At 38.5% G+C, this 18,278-nt stretch overlaps 1 protein-coding gene across 2 annotated transcripts in view; it reads left to right on the forward strand.

Moving 5' to 3' along the window:
- The window catches only part of trappc9 (trafficking protein particle complex subunit 9), a 211,196-nt gene that overhangs the window by 17,855 nt on the left and 175,063 nt on the right, over positions 1 to 18,278 (forward strand). For both annotated transcript variants that reach the window (XM_061059316.1, XM_061059317.1), the window contains 2 exons: positions 12,691 to 12,817; positions 15,082 to 15,227. In XM_061059316.1, the coding sequence (XP_060915299.1) occupies positions 12,691 to 12,817; positions 15,082 to 15,227 (273 nt within the window). The remainder of the gene's footprint in view (positions 1 to 12,690; positions 12,818 to 15,081; positions 15,228 to 18,278) is intronic.

Here is an 18,278-nt window from a genome sequence, read left to right on the forward strand (position 1 = left end):
TTTCAGGCCAACTTATAATTTACTAGTAAATAAGCAAGGAAAGCGTCTAATGATGTAAATGGAGGAGACCATTTTTGGTAATTGTAATTTGTCTTTCTTATACATTTAAAATTAAACTTTGTGATTGTATCAAGCGAATGAATGAATGACTGACTGTATGCAGCAAACTTTTCTCCAACCTAACCGAATAATGTTGAAGCAAGACCTAGAACAGCTTATGCGTGTCTTTATTTCCAGCAGGTTAGGTTGCTGAAGTGGTCTGTTCAAAGGGCTTTCAAAACAAGCTGCTTTGCAACTTCAGCATATTCAAGAATGCAGCTGCAAGAGTCCTTATGAAAACTAAAAATCATGATCTCATTACTCCAGTTCTAAAATGCTGACATTGGCTACCTGTAAGCCAGAGCATTCGTTTCTACATTTCACTGTTTCACTGTGTATAGGTCTATCTGTGACTCAGAAATACATCTCTGACATGCTTGTGACATGTGAACCAAGGAGGTCCCTGAGGACATCTGAGGCTGGCATTCTGGCCATTCCCAGAGTTGGAACAAAACACACAGAATTTTGTTGTCATGTATCATGAACCTGGAATAATATTCCCCATGATGTGTGTGTGACCAACCCCCGACTCTGACCAAACAAAAATTCTCCTTTTCACCACAATTAATTTCTTCTTTTACTTAATTTTTCATTATTACTTACGTTTTAATTGATTATGTTTTTAATGCTCAGTTTTTTTTAACTGTGAAAAGCAGCTTTAGTTGCTTTTTATGGTCAACAAATAAACATGTCTAGCATTGCCTAAAAAATTCAGATGAGGAGAGAAATGCAAAAAATAATGACAAAACAATGAATCTGTCTTCATTGAAGCCTCCTGGACATTAACTCTTAATATTGATATATTTCCCCCTTTCATAGTCACCATCTGTAGGCCTTGTTGACCTTTTCCCAACAACAATCATGTTACTATAACGACTAAAAAGACGGTAAAAGAGTAATCTTTGAACACACATTGTGCTGTAAAAAGCTTATTATATCTAATTCATTTCTGGGGGAAAAACAGTTAAACAGTGACAGATTTCATCAAATTTGACAGACAAGAAACTGTTTACTCATGAGGATTTGAATGACCCTGTTAAACATTAAAGTGAATTACATTTTTCTTCTTTTTAATAGTGTTTTGTTGGAGCTACTCAAACTGGAATTTTAATTGACAGGGTGCTAAACATAGAAAAGGATGATTAGAAGAGCGCCGTATAGTAAGTTATCCATAGCCTCTCGTTAAACTGTTACTTGCAATAGTCTTTTGATTTGGGTAAATGTTAATTGCACCACCTCATATTTCAATCCAATACATGTTTGTCAAAACTAGCAAATACCTCCTCATGGCGTGCTAGTTTGGAACAAAACATTGGAAAAAATGCAACACAACGAAATTCCAACCAATTAGAACCATGTGGCATTTATGGACTGCGCTCCGATTTCAACCTCTGTTAGAGAATCTCCTTCTTTCATGATGTCCTGAATGATAGAAAAATTGTGGCTAGTATTTACTCGCAATAGCTTACAACATGAGAAATAAAGATGAGACTAGAAGTGGGGAAAAGAAATCGAGATTCTTATTTTCTGAGATTTTAAATTGATTCATAACTTCCACATTTTTTTTGGCTAATCAATCCATCCCAGCTAAGTGCTAAGGCTAGCTCTTTACCTCAGTAGAATGCCAAATGGAGCAACAAGAAATTCAGTCAGATCCTGACTGACAGATCCTGGAGTAGATCCTGAAGTATGTACTCATTCAAAAATAGACTTTGACTCGAATGGATCCATGACTCCAGAATCTGAGTGGAATCGTGACCCCAAGAATTAAAATGGAAATCGAATCGTGAGACACCCGAAGATTCCCAGCCCTAGATTAGACAGAAATATAAATGATAAATGCAGCCTGAAAACATGATAAAAAAAATCTTCAGGCACATATCATGTAGGGCTGTTTCAAACTAAATGGAGTCAAAGAATGGTATACAATTTAATATAAACGTAATCAACTCAAGAGTTATAAAATGAATTAATCTGTGGGCCTTGACAAACCTTATCCTCTTAAAAGTAATTTATCACAAGGACCTTTGTATTTAGTCGCATCAAATAAATGTTACCAAACACATTAGCAGCATGATTCATTTAATTTTTGTGTATCTCAGATGACTGCTCTTCGTGCTGCTTCTTAAATCTGTAGCTCTCAACATTTGTGAAACATGAAGGGTTTTATATGGTGTGAAGGAACTGGAGATATCATCAGCCCCATTTCATGTTTCCCCTCATTTTTCTGGCAGGCGAAAAAAAAAAAACATGTTAACCCTATCCCAAACCAGCCATTAGCGATCCCTGGAGCTGAAAAATTCAACTCAAATCAGATCTCACTTAGATTCTGAGAATGTTCAGCGTGAAGTTGCATTGACCAGTGAAATTGTTGCATCATTTGGCAAAAACTTCTCACTTCCCTTCTCCTACCTTTAATTTGATATAGATGTACGGGGAATACAGACTCACAATGGTAACGCCAAGTGCTGACGATTTCCACATATTTATAATATTGTAGTATTAACTCACACCTTCTGCAAAATGAAGACCAAATCCTAGTTTTTTAAGGGTAATGGAATACAATGTTATGCTTTTAATACATTACCATAGCCAGAAATACTGATTTTAAAAGACCTGTGTGCAAGGACCGAATTGATCATTTGGTCAACCATACAGTATTCTTTACTTTTCCTATTTTAAGAGCTTATTAAAGCATTATTGAGAAGATTTGCACACTATGCATTACATTGGTAGCAGGCTTCTGATTTTGTTTATTGCAATAACATCAGAAAGTGTGAAGAAGTAAGGTGGTGGAAGAGAGATTCTTGAGATTTTAGCAAAGTGTTTGCATGAAAACAACGCAAACATGGAGTTGTGGCGACTGCAACGGTCTACTCACCTTTTCTTGGGTGATTTCTGAATAAGTTGTGTCAACTGCTTTATATTAGGGTTTCAATTGAAACATGTAAGATGTGTCCTTGGCAAGACACTTAACCCCAAGTTGCTCCCGCTGCTTTGTCGTCGGTATGTGTATGAATGGGGCTAGATACTTCTGATCTTTACATATCAACCTCTGCCATCAGTGTGTGAATGTGTAGGTGTGACATGTGGTTTAAAAGTGCTTTGAGTAGTCAGGAGACTAGAAAAGCGCTATACACGATCAAGACCATTTACATAAAGAACAATGGTAGGGATTGGTATTTTCATCATATTACAAGTGTCTGTCTGCTTCTGGCTGTCAACATTTTGATATTTTGGATCCTTAAGTAACCGTATTTGGAGATTGAATACGCATTACTGTGTGTGCTTTTGGGCTCACAGGTTGCCACTGTCATGACTCATTGTTTACAATAAGCTCCCTCCCGCCCACTACGCTCTGCCAATGAAAGGCGACTGATCCAACCTTCACAACAGGGTCCTAAGTCTCTGACTAGACTCTTCTCCTCTGTCGCCCCCCGGTGGTGGAATGAACTTCCAAACTCCATTCGATCTGCAGAGTCCCTCTGCACCTTTAAGAAAAAGCTAAAGACCCAGCTCTTTCATGAATACCTACTAACTTAATGATGATGGTTTCGATATCATTGATGATGATGATGGTTGTCACGATTGTTTTTGTTTGATAACGATGACTTATAAGATGGTTTCTATACTGATTAGAGCTCTCAAGAACTGCCGTCAATGTTGTGCTTTGCCTCTGTACAATGCCTGTCAGCACCTGTGTGTCCAATCGGACTCAAAGCTGATCGTTTGCTCTTACTGACATTGTTCCCTCTTTTCTAGATCTTTGCTTGTGTTGTACTTACTCTCTGATGTACGTCGCTAAGTGAATTGTAGAATTGTAGAATAAGCCACACCCCAAAGCATCTTCTACTTTACCGTAGATTTTACTCTAAATTGGAGCACAATTTGAAAAAAAAACCAATGCTGTAGTAAAAAAGAGAAGTCTTGAACTAAATGACTGAGATCAAGTTCTCATCAGATGAAATGTTTCATATTGGTGAAGTAGTTAATGAAGTGAACTCATCCTCATCTCGTCTCAAACAATGGTTATTTTTCTTCCAGGCAGTTGCGTTGCCCCTTTAGCCCATTAGAAAGAATGCAGATTTGTCTACTTCTTATATAATGTCTATGGAAAAACTCCTTCTTACAGTCGTCTGCTGTAAAAATACCAGCCTTATCTAGCACAACACCAACACTGACTCAGAGGATGCACCATGCTTTCGATTTGTTATCTTTATATAGATTGAGAGGTGGAGTGGACTGCTCAAGAAGTCTCTGTCAATAGGTTTTTTTCCCCCAATACAAATAACATTGTAAGAAATATGCTACAAACTCGTACTTTTTTTCATGATCATGCTTTGTGTGTACCAGCTTGAGATTTAGATGGCCTGTGCCACCTGTGGCTATGTGGCAGTTTTAATGTTCAAGGCTATTATTACGAGGACCAAATGTTCTTCAGCAGCTCCAATTAATTTGAAAACCAAAACAAACCCAAAAAAAACAAAAACCTATCCTATAAAGTTCCTGTTTGTCAAAAGTTTGTTTAATTAGATTCATTCAATTAGAGTTGTTCACATGCTTAATTAACGCCTTTATGCCAAAGATGCAAAAGGCGTGATCGTTTTTTGAAGCTGTTTACTAGTTGAATAAGCTTTAAAATTATTATCCTGTTTACACCAACATCAGTAGTGATGTATAAAAAATGTGTGCAACAAAGACAACTCCATTTTTTTGACTCACCACAGTGAGGATTAGCCAGACAATGATTATTCTACTGTTGTTTATTGGGAATGATTGTCTTGTTATACTTTAATATGGATTTATGACAAATTAAGAATGCATTACTGATGACTGATAACTGAAGATGTGTCGACTACTGAGCCTCACCAAATAGTTGTTGACGTAGCTTTCTGATGAAATGTGGCTGCATTTAGAAACATGCTGTGGCCTACGTACTGCAAGGATGGTGCAAGTTCATTTAGCTTCATTGACCAACCCCCTTTTACTAGTTCAACAAACTGATATCAAAGTAAGGCACGATGCCCAAAGAAATCCTGGGATAATATCATTACAGAACCCAGTATCTGATTACAGCATGCTGGATTTTGCTGCAAAACAACAGCTGTCGTAGACAACAAGGTCAGCAGCACATTTTATTAAATATTTCACTGTGCTACAAGTCAAGCCTGAAGTCTTTTTGTTTTCCTAAAATTGATTACATGATAGAGACATGATGAACCAGGAATCAGGAATCGTTTCATGGACTCCAAAAGTCTCTTCCTCTCCCTCCTTGAACATAGCCCCGTAGTGTTCAAGTGTTATAAAGCCCCGTCTAAGGGGGAAAAAAAAGCCCAAATCCAACAAGTCCCAAGCAGCCACAGAGACATTTTTCAACATTATACCCAACTATCATTTATTCACATACATGAAATAGTTTTCATATGAGTGAAATGAGAAATAATGAGAATAAACTTCAGGGTGAATCAGTGCCAAACATAATAAACAAAAACAAGTCTAACTCATAGGGAACTAACCTGATAAATCAAAGAATGCTTAACAAGGTAACAAGTATTTCTAAATACTTTTTTAAGGGGGTTCTTTAACACTGTACTGTGGATATTGGGTGTAAAAACACTGCAGAGCCTGTGCTACTGTGATCCATAGCGTTATGGGATCTGAAAATGTCCGCATTAATAGAATATCATGTACAAATGTCTCTTTGTTGGCAAATAATGTCCCTGGGTCAGGAATCAGTCAACATGTAGTAAGAGAGCGTGGAACAGTTTTTATAAATCACTTAACTTGGCTATATGATGTCTTACTTTTAAACAGTGAATTTTATGTCCTTATTTTATGTCTAGTTTTATTGTATTCATGATTTAATTTCCACTTCAAGATTTTTTTTTTTGCCACTGGCACTTAGCTTGAAATACCAGCTATAAAAGTCTAAATTATTCATAAAACTGTTGATGTATCCGTGTTCTTCTGTCAGTAGTTCAGAACTTCACAATATAGATTTATAAATCCCCCTTTGAAAATGCTCCCGTTGTCTGCTTTGTCAGCAAAGACGTTCGAGGCTCTTCCAGTATAGTGTCTAAAAATGATATGTCTGCAGGCATAGTGAACTTAGAATCACAGGGAGGGGTCTCTTTCTGTACGACAACTTCATGAAGAGAATCGGGGGAAGACATTGGTGTCATTTCAGGACAAAATGGAGACCATGAACGTGTTGCAAATTTCTGTTATTTGTCACCTGATTTACCATTTAAGTACAACTTCAGTAGTTAGTCTGATATAAGCTTTTTGTTTTGTATTTTCTTCCTCACAGAAAATGGCCGAGCATAAAGCCTGATTTATCTTTCGGCTTCATGTGTAGCCTCCTCTTTGTCGCATCAATTTAAACAAGATGGCCTACTGACCATTTGCTTTTGTGTTGAAGTGCACTCCAAGTCCCTCAGCTTCTTGAAGGGTTACTTCACAAACCTAGCCACTTATGGCAGCAAAATAATGCAAAAATAATGAATTTGTGATTATTTTGAGAGTTATTTTGAGATTTCCCTTAAAAAACACCTGATCTCCACCTATCACCTATGTTATTATGATTAGGTATCTGGGGGCAACTGTCAATATCTTTTAGCTTCTGGTATAGAAAGAACTTTATCCAAATAATGAATATGTTTACCAGAGCCTACTCTTCATTTCCCTGTTCATTATTTACTTTATAACTGCTGTTTAAGAAGTGACTGGTCTTGGAGTTGAGAGACTATGACGGATTGATTTTTGACTGTTTTGAATATTCATTAACTTATGAAAAGTCAAAATGTTTAAGCAACTTTGATCTCATCTTGACAAATATATTTTTTCCATTATTTTTACCAGCACCTGGTTGTAATAAGGTACTGCCACCAGATGGTAGCGGTAGTGCACCTGAAAGCTGTTTGCTAACAACCATTAAATAAGAGAAGAAGAAAACATATAGACAGCAGAGATGCTAATAAACAAAGTAAGCATCTCTTTAATTTCACTTCACAATGTAAAGAAGATGATCATTAAACAATCTTCTTTACTTAACAAGTGAATGTTAAGTGATTGTGGTGTCGACTCGGTTGCCATGGCGTTGTATCTGTAATGGCAGCAGCATTTTTTGTTGCCGGTACGTTTGACATGCAGTGGACACTCAGACTCTGCATGCACTGTGGTCAGATCTCTGAACACTGATGGTGATTCAGCAGGCTTGTACTGTAGGTGAGGGTCTTCTGGCACAACTGTACCCACTGACTATACCAAGGTGCATGGATAGTGAAAGGCTTGAAGAAGTCAAAAAGCTCCAGCAACACTTGTAGTACGAAGATCTTTGTTTACTTTATTAGACTGACGCGTTTCGGCCTGTGGTCCTGCTACTTTCATTGCATGCGTTAAAGAAAAACGTTTCAACAGTCGCACATTATTGACCTGCTAAAAGTTCCTCTTGACGCTCCAAGACTCGTAGTCTGGTGTCTCCTTTGTCATACTGTAGCTGTCATTTTCATTCAAGATTGTTTACGCAGCCTAAAAATGGATAGCATATGGAGGGTTAAAAGCCAAAATGTGTTGGTCTAGTAAAGGTATTCCAAGTGATCTTGTTATTACTATTTTCGCTGGAGCTTTTTGACCTCTTGTATTGTAGATTATTCATGGAAACGAGAAAAACTGACGGTTTAGTTTTTATGTTTCTTCAGTCCTCCTCGCGTCACACTGCTGTTCCAGTTTAATGTGTTCACATTTGATGCAAACAAATTGACCTGGAATCTTAAATTGTAATGAATTCAGTGAGGATGAAAAAACAATCCATGTAAGTGCAGCCAGTGTTTGGTTAACACGAGAGTCAGACCGATTAATTGGCCAGCTGATAAAATTCTATCGGTATCAGATTATTTTCTCTCCCCAATATCGACATCAGTATTGGACCAAAAAAATCCCATATCAGTCTGGCCCTATAGTGAAAACAACGAGGTAGTGACTCCATATATAATGGAGTCCACAAGTTGGCAGGGGTGTGAACAGATGGAAATAAGCCACGACCAAATTGAAAGAACAAGTGGAACTCACACACACTCAGAGCTTTAAAACTGTGAACCCGACTGAATCCTGAGAGGGAATTGTTCTCTTGAACAGTCAAACTTGAGCTATAATGCCTCGTTTTATGGTAGCAGCAGTGAGAGTGAAATACGTTAGGGATGGAGGTAAACAGAACATTTTGCACACTACACACTTGAAAGATTGTTTTGGTGCATCATCCAAAAATGATTTCATACAATTTTTACTCTTCACAGATTGTCCTTCACGCACACACATCTCATATTATATTACTTTTCAGGCAGCTTAAACCTGCAAACAGTCTCCAAATGACACCTGCTGCTTTACAAATTATATTAGATCTATCCGGACAAATTGGGAGATTTAAAGTGGCAAAGCGATTCAGAAGCTGTCAGAGTATTTAAGCCCACTCGTTACTGTCAGACTGATTTGTTTGGCACTGGCAATAAAATAACTTTTTTTATTCAGAAACAAATGTTCAGTCAAGTGCAGCATAAATACAGCTGATGTCTGGGGGAAAAAAAAGGACTTCAAACAAAGTTGTTGGAAGAAGGCAGGTTGAACAGGTGCAAATATTGAATGTCTCGTTAAAGTTCCTGTTTTAAAACAATGTGATGTTAGCTCAGTTTTTAGAGCAGACGATCAGAGCAAACCTTTACCCATGCTGCCTTTCATCCTGCCTTCAACTGCTGTTCCTCTTGATGGTTGACACTTGAATAGAACATCCTTGTGTTTGGGAACTGTATAAAGACATCCGTATTTCCTCCCCTCTCTTTGTTCAGTAAAAAAATAAATCTTTCTTTGCTGATCCATGCGTCTTGTTTCATGTGCTGCTCTAACCGATGTGCTTTGCTGTATTGCCCGGGTAAGGACTTCTTTAAAAAAAAGCAGGATAGATGCAAATCAAAAATAGTTGTCCTCCTAGTTTAACCCCTTGCATTTATTATCTAACCGCCCTGGAGGAATGTGTATTTTTGAATACTTATTGAATGTTTTTCTCCTGTAGGTGTTTAGCACCTGGTATCTGTGCACTCTTTTTGGAAGTCAAACGCTTGGAAATATTTCCGTTTAAAGTTTGCTACACTGGCAAAGTTGTCTTCTACTCACTGACTCACTGACATATCAAGATGACGCCAATGAACGAGTCCTGACAAAGAACAGCTTGACAAATGTTCTGCCTATTGTGAAAATCACAATTGGCATCTGACAAAACACTTAAGCTAATGCCCAGATGTTGAAAGATTTAAATGTTTTCTACAAAGGGAATTTGAAGTAACACAAGTAACTAAAAAAGGACTGCCTGAAGACCAAAAAAATAGAGCCTGACCGATTAAGCGGCCAGCCCATAATTTTGGCTGATATTAACATATCCAGTGACTGTCGGTATCTCAGATTTGCGCCTACTAGATTTATTCTCCAGTCAAACAGCATTTCATTTGAGTTTCACTGTATTATGATTGCAGTTCTCTTTCACCAGCAGGGGGTGCTATATGGATTACAACAAGCGTGATCACTCTCCAGAGTGTCGAGCGGTGATGCATGTACATGTGCAGTTACTTTCCAGTTGAGTGACCATCTTGTCCTCACTATATATCTTTTCCTCAAGTGTTTGATAACTGTATTTGAGGGATCAATGTAATGTATGTGTGAGTATCTATATCTATCTCTAAGGATCGAAATAGATCTAAGAAAGATACCAAAGAGAGATTGCCAAATTTACCGGTATCTGATTTTTTCCTTCCCTATTATCGGTATCGGCAAAAATTCCATATCAGTCGGGCCATTCAAAAAGACCATCCAAATATTTGTCTAGCTGTTGTGAATCTTCCTCAATTGTGCGCTTGCATTGATGTTGTTTACGTCATGATAAGAACAATCTGATGAAATTCTTTTCCCCCAAAATTAATCCATCAATAACCCGGTAAAGTGCCATTCATATCAGTTATTTACAAATGAATATAATGCTGTTTTTTTCTGGTGTTTTCTGAAATTTGATGCTATTTAAAATAAATAATACAAATCTGATCTGAGGTTTCAATTTAAATGATCCATGCTTTATTAATCATAATAGAACTACCTGCTCATTATTGCTTCATCTCTCACAAAGCAATCTATGGGAACAGAATCAACATTTACACAGAAATGACTGTTTCATTGCACAACCACAGTTTAGCTCTCAGTGCTGGAGTGGCCCCTGAAGAGTTCGGCTGCTGTGAAAACTCAGAAATGGCTAACGGGGGGGGAAAAAATGACAAACATGTCATCAATCTGGAAAGCTTTGAGCCAGCAGGACACCTCAGCTATCATCCATTCATCTTGGGGTACTTTCTACCAGGCTTCTTCCTCTGGATCTTTCCTCCCTGCCACAGTCCATCCATCTCAATCTCACTTAATTATCTTCTTTATTTCTTCTTTCCACTCCTTTCTGGCACTCTAACTGTGCTGCTTCGTTTTCTTTTTGTTTACTGTTTGCAACAAGTCTGAAGGTTTGTGCCTTCCTTTGTACACAATGTATGTATGTAGTCAGTTTTCTAAGAATGTTTTTTTCTTGCGCTTGGAGCAGTGCTTGAGGTGGAAAAAAATGAAGTGCTGCTTGATCTCTAAGTCACACCTTACCGTGTTTTAGCCATACACTGAATAAAACATTCAGTGTAGTGTCAGTGATGCCACTCATTGGATTCTGTTGAGGTGTTTTGAAGCCTAAAGATGGCAGTCACCATCTTAGAAGAGCTGACTCTACCTTACTTTGGCTCAATCTAGTAACAGACGAAGAGGTGGAGCTGAGGCGGGCCTGAAGTCTCCTGAAAAAAACAGCTACTTCAGACAGCTACTGGAGGAACTGCAGGTTTTTTTTTTCACACTCCTGCATTGGCTTCATTTTTCAACACCAGAGGTTACGTCTTGGTTTAAGCTGGTATCAGCAAGTCCCAAAGTATAGCAAACTAAAGTTCTGCAGTGAGCAGAATACTATGAAAAATGACCCAATGCAGAGGTTAGAGGCCTTGTAAAGTTTATGTTTGTAATCCTTTTTATCTCCTTATTCTTGTTTCGTTGCTTCAAGTGAACCTGGAAATTTATGTGTAAGAAATGATGCATGTAACAAGTACAAGAAGTGATGAGCAGGAACTGGAAAAGTTGGCTAAAGCCCCGTGTCCACCTAGTGTTTTTTTTTTCCGGGCAGAAAAGCTCTGGCTGTGCGCTTCAGAGCGCTTGCATGAAGCGTTTGGGCGCTGAGAAGAAAAGTGCTGCACGTCCGTCCTGTATCTATGACAACAGTCTGTTGACAACGGCTGCTGTATGACCGTCACTGCACCGTTACTTTTTACTGCCCGATTTAAATTTGAGATCAGACAAGGAGCAAAGAGGATGTGGGTTCAAGACATGATCTGTAGGCAACAAAACTACAGGGAATATCATACATTTGGAAATGAGCGCCAGGGACATCAACAGCGCCTTTCTGAAAAGTTGAAAGATTTTCTTGAACTATGGGAGCGGCCGCACAAAAAAGTCATAGCGCTCGGGGAAAAAAGATGCTGGTGCTCAGAAAAAAAAAAGTTAGGTGGACACGGGGCCTAAAAGGGTGCTTTAGTTTTAGTCCATTAAGTAGTGCCATCAAAATGAATATGCATTTAATTGTTCCCAACAACTTGTGCACAAGGTTACTATATGTAGAAGCTACATTTCTGACCTTACTAATGTTGAAAGGATTATCTTGCCTTTGTTTGTTCAAGAAAAATAATGGTAAATGGACTTGAGCTTGTATAGCGCTTTTCTAGTCTCTAACTACTCAAAGTGCTTTTACACCGCATGTCACACCTACACATTCACACACTGATGGTAGAGGCTGCTGTGTAAAGTGACCATCAGAAGTAACTTATTCCATTCATACATATGCATATATGTGTCTTGCCCAAGGACACATTGGACATGTTGCTGCAGTAGCTGGGGATCGAACTCCCAACCTACAGTCCCTACTGTATGACAATAATGACAACTGAGCACCTCCCTCTCTGGTTTATGAAAGTGAATACATCTTTATGTCATTTTTAAATTAACAAATAAAGAAAAAGAAATCCCATTAATACGTTGACATCATAAGATTTCAAAAAGGTAGCCCTGTAGCGAGATATAAACCTGAAGGCTTTCTCTGCAAGTAAATGTCCGTTTCTGTTTGATGTACACCCTCAAAACTTGCAGAGCCAAAGAAAATTGTATGGCTGGCTGAGCAGCAATGTTCCCCCAAAAGGTATTGATGGTACAATAAAACTTGCAATTGTACTTGAAGGCTGAGGCTGTTATTGCAGAGAGAGAAATCTCACAGGTCATTAATGTTGAGCTAATTTATATCTCATAAAAAAGATGAAACGTCTACAATGGAGTGTGGATTGTCAGGTTGTAGAGAAAGGGAACGTAATAGTATCTTAATTGTTGCTACCTTATCTTCAGGTACTTGTTTCTGTACCTGTATGTAATGTACTCTATCTACTCTCCAATGTTCTAATTTCTGCTACTATTATGCTCCTACACGTTTAGAGAAGAAAGAAGTCACCCAGAGTCTGGAGAACTACACCTCCAAGTGTCCAGGTGGAATGGAGGTCATCACCCTTCCTGATGGACTCAAGCTCCCTCCTGTGCCTTTTACAAAGCTTCCCATCGTCCGGTAAGTCAGACTTTTCTATGATTGTGGCTTTCTTGCAACTTGTTCTGTGTTGGCTCAATTTTGCGCAGTTTGCGCAAAATTCATCCAAATTACAAATTTGGTCTGGTTACATTGTGTAAAAATACTTAAAAAAAACCACAAAGAATATGATGTAAAAGGGTCATAACAAATGGCGGAAAAACACAGCTAATTAACAGGAGCTAAAGGGCAATTCAGTTATTTTAAACGTAATTTACATGCACATTGTGTTGTCTATATGACTAATTGGTAGGGTTGGGTTCACCTGTAATAGCTGCAACATAATCACTGCAATCACATGACCCGAATCAAAGAGAGTCAAGTTTTTTTTGCCATCTGACAGGCTCAGATTGTTATTTCAAGTTTCTGACAATGACGTCTGGTGGCTTTGTTGAAAGAGATGTAGTGTCTCTATAGTGAAACAAAAATTTCAACTTTAAAAGTAGGTCAGGGGCGCTGAAGACATAGCGGCATGTACAGAAGCCAAAGTCCTCCAAGCGGGTGGCCTGGGTTCAAGTCCAACCTGCGGCTTCTTTCCCACATATCATTCCCAAAGCTCTATCCCCCGATTTTCTACTCTATCCACAGTCATGTATAAATAAAGGCAAAAAAACGATCAGTGCTTCTTTTTTCTCAGTCCGCTCAGAGGCTTTTGGGGAAAAAAAAAAAAAATTCTGAGCCTGACATTGGCAAAATTAGACAATTGTAGCTCTGATCGCTTGCATTTACCAGGAAAAGAGGATGTTGCAGCGCTGCAGGGTGGTGCGTTGGTTAGCGCTGTCAATGTGACTCTGAATTGCCAGTAGGTGTGAGTGTGAGTTTGAATAGTTGTCTTTATCTTTGTCTGAGACCTGTGATTGACTTGCAACCTGTCTAGAGTATACCCCTTCTGTCGCCCAATAATCGTTGGGATCACCTCCAGTCCCCCTGTGACCCTGAACAATATAAGCAGTATAGATAGTGGATTGGTGGACTGCCTTGCAGCCATAACAGCCTGATTTGCAACTGCAAGATGAAGCATTGCATCTGATGCATTTCCAAACTTTTTGTGACTGTTGATTTTTAACCCCAAATTATGTAAGCAGTAAATTACTGAATACAAATTAGAGCGCCTCTAATGACTGTTTGGGGTCAATAACATGACATCCTCATCTGGAGCCAGGACTCTGATTGGCAGGTAGGTAGTATTACTTCCTTCCAGTCGAAGTAGCCAGAGCTTTTGGTTCTAGGAACTTCTTGTAAGGAAACAAAAGGTGCCCTCAGACATTTGTCATCTGTGCTATTTTTTGGAAGACCCTTGAATACTAGCTGGATAAGCACTGGCTTTTGTGTATGACTGTGGAGCAACCATGATGCCAATGATCAGAATGAATCAGATTTTTTTTTTAGTGCTGTTGAAAGACTCCTCCTCAGAAATTCCCTCACAGTATGAAATGACTACCTGTTGTACCTGTTGTACTGTTTGGGGTCAATAAAACATGACCCTTATTTAGACCCTGTTTCCTGCAGTGGAATTGCTGATTTCCTTCAAAGGATTCCCAAACACATAGTAAAGTTTCCAGAGTGAAAGCACAGCTAATGACAAGGAAACAAAAATGGATACATAGACGATATTGAGTGGCATTAACAGTTTCAAGTGTGATGCTCTGTGAAGTAAATGGGTGAAAAATGTCATTTGACAAAACATAAAAAACATTGTTGGAAAAGTGAGGTACCAGCGTCTTGCATTCATATTACTTAAATAATTTATCTTTCAGCAAAGTCCTTCTCAAAGCAAGACAGATCTGCCTCAAGGCAAGGAAAAAACAAGACCCAGGAGATGACAGCTATCCGTTTGTTCACATTAATTCACAGGCATTACAATATTTCCACAGTGAATTTTTTTTTCGTCATTTGTGAATAAAGTTTCCTTGGAATTGTTCCAGCAGATATCCTCTGAGTTTTCAGAGCTTTTTGAATGTAAAAATAATTAGGTAAATACAGGCTTTCACATTGCAGTGAGTAAGCTACTGTAGGAAAATGAATTGCTGCAGAGCTGGAGGCAAATCAACAGTAACCAGGCAAGGCCAATTAAGATGTTCAAACTTTCTTTTGAATTCTTATTCTGCCTTCAGCCCTTTGATTGTTCAAGACTTTTATCACAGTGTGAAATGATCATATTTGGTGTTAAATGTGCCTTAAAAACATGTGGGAAATGAGCCTTACTAATGTCACTGTTGTTCTTTTTTCTGTGATGCCAAAACTAGATCGGTGAAGCTCCTCAATCTGCCTGTCAGTCTGCGTCCTCACAAAGTGAAAGGCCTGCTGGGACAGAATATGTCCACCGCCAGCCCCTTCATCTACTCTCCGATCATTATGCACAACAGAGGAGAGGAGCGCTGTAAGAAGATTGGTAAGCCCATCACCGTTTCTGTTGCGCCCATGTATGCATAATTTGCTTATCACAACCTGCTGCACATGCTCACATTAACATTTAGCATTTGGGTTTGGACACTCACACTCTAGCACTTGAATGTGAAATGACTTGAGGATTAAAAGCTGTCTTTCAGTCTGAATATACAGTTCTCTGAATCTACATCAGGTGTCATCTGGCTCTGATTCGTTTGACAAAAGATAATTAGAAACAGAAGATAGACTCTTGAGTCTACATATTGAAGCTGGGGACTTAAGAAATGTAAAGTGGTTGTGGAACTGTTGGAAAGCATTTAGGGTTCTCATCCACTCTGCTTCAAGCTAGAGGCCTGTAAATGGTAAATGGAACTTGTGTAATGCTTTTATAGTCTTCTGACTACTTAAAGCGCTTTTACACCGCAGGTCACACCTACACATTCACACCCATCAGTTTGGGAATGGGTTTACAATCCCATCAGTATTAGCTTATCCCATTCATAAACATTTATAGGCCGCGACGAAGCAACAGGAGCATTTTGGGGTTAAGTGTCTTGTGGCTACTGGGGATCAAACCCCCAACCTTCCAGTTGAGAACAACCAACTCTACCACTGAGCCATAGCCGCCCCAGTGGCCACATTGGCTGCTTATAACATAGATCAAGGGATAAAAATGTCAAAGGAGCTGCCTTTGTTAGGTCAGTCATAGATTGGATAATACATTGGCATGGAGATAAGCCACATTTTTAATGTAAATAAAATATGACAAATTGTATGTCATTAATACGATCCAATTACCAATGAACCTTTCACGTTTTATTCTTTAAATATTACACATGCCGTAATTGAACTCATGCAAAATTAGGTCAATATCTCCTTTTTTTGTTTCATCAAATGTTTTGTTGGTCTAGGGATTCATTGACTTTCTAGTTTCTATCATTTACTTGTCCACAGTCAAGCAAGCCAAGATAACTTTTTGAAATGACCTCTTTTTAAAATTCCATTCCAATTTTCGAATTGACATCTCCACCTCATAAATGCCATTTACAGCCTGAGATTCATCAAATCCACTTACGGAATACATGTAAAGTCACCTGAACTTGGACCTGATGTATTTATCCACTTGATATTTAGGCAGCAGCAACGGGCCCAAGGATATACTTGAGGGACCTGGTGTGTTACTGACTGGGAACTGAAAAAAAAAACCCTATTGTTTGCATTGTGTCTCCAGAGAATCCATTTAAGTGTTTTATGCTGTCCCAGGTGCTGAGCCATCAATCAAAGTCAGGTTTAGCTTTACTCTGATCTGGAGTTGCAGTGCAAGTCAGTTTGGGATTGTGTCGGTGCAGCACTTGCAGACACCAATCGAATCAACATGTTGCCAATGCTGAGTCGGGGACATTATGCAAAGCCCACTTTATCTGACATCACTTTCAAATCTCATCAAGATCCATCCCTGGCACTTTGAACCACTGGGATACACCGTTTGTTAAGTTACCATTTCTGTGGTTGAATGTGTGTGAGTAGTAAAAGAAAATCTCAAAAGAACATCAATCAGAGGCTGTATTAATCTGTACTTGTATTGAAGAAAATATGCAATTTTTAATAAATGTACCCTTTTTTACAGTCTTTATTATTGGCCAGGCTTCTGACTTTTACTTGGCACCCAGTCATGATATGAATACCTGCTTTTAAAAGACAGTTTACTGTCATCATAGCCTCACATTGATCAAGCATTGTTGTCAAGTGTTCCCTTGATGTTTTCCTGTAGAAAAGCTACTGAAACAACAAGTCAGACCTTTGGAAGCTGTGTATCAAAAGCCTGAATATTCTGGATTACTAGAGTTCAAATGCTAAATTCAAATCAAATACATTTTGAATATTAGGTAATTAAATGTTAAATATATATATATAGCCAATTACAGTGTACAAAACCATTCACATAAGAAACGGAGACGGCGGGAACCCTGAGAGATTTTTAATAAATGTCTGGACCCTCGAGCTGCTCTTTTCTTTGATCTGGATTTACATGTTGGAAGTTAGATATTCCTCTGCTACAGTCTAATGTTATGAAGCTTTGGAGATTAATTCCAAGAGATTTTCTCTTCACTCCTTCAAGGCAACTCCCAATACGCAGTAACAGTAGAAATCAAGTCTTTCAAGCAAGGTTTCCCTCTGAACATGCATGCGCCTAGACCACAAAAGCATGTTCTCCCATACAAAACACATTATTTCTGCTTTCACTAATGTCCAAATACATCTTTGAACATTTCCAACCTGATAAAGATATGTTTGGACTTGCATGTGGTCCATCATATGCTTTACTGAAATAAACACTATATAGGGATATTCTTGGGGATGTTTTGGGGCTTTGACATGTGGCACAGTAACTGAAAAAAACTTGAGTAGACCATCACCTCCAACTTAAGTTATTTAGCATTGCATAAGCTCAGCTTTAAGAAGAAAAAGGAGATTCTCAGCCAACAGTGTTTGCTTACTGCCAATCATCATTTGGATAGCAAAGTATATTTCATCTGTGTGTGACCAATTTTAAGATGGCAGGGCTTCTGCTTCCTTCTCTAAATTGACAAAGTCAAATAAAAAAAAAAAAGGCTACACGACACTGATCGTCACATGCGCTGTTGTTCTACCTGGAGTCAATAAGATTCAAGTTACAACAAGGAAAATGTCAATCCAAAAGAGATCCATGCCCCCCAAATCTTTTTAGATGTTCTAAACAGCAAAATTAGATGTTTATTTAACCAGGGGTTTTGCAGTTAAGATTCTTTTTTTTACCCCATTCAAAGCTTCATTTCCAACAACTTTAAGTCATATTCTGTGGAACAGGTCACTATTCAGCCATAAACAAAAGGTCCAATAACAAGGGATTGGGCATTTCACAATAATTGCTGTGATACTTTGAGGATCTATAACAGTGTCCAGAGCTTTCCATTTGCTTCAGTGTTGGTTGTTTATTTACTACAGTGGAATAGAGACATACAGGAAGGGGAATTTTACTCAACAAGCAACTTCCTGTTTTAAAAAATGAAGCCAA

The sequence above is a fragment of the Labrus mixtus genome, chromosome 16 (genome assembly GCF_963584025.1).
Source record: "Labrus mixtus chromosome 16, fLabMix1.1, whole genome shotgun sequence".
Lineage (NCBI taxonomy): Eukaryota > Metazoa > Chordata > Actinopteri > Labriformes > Labridae > Labrus > Labrus mixtus.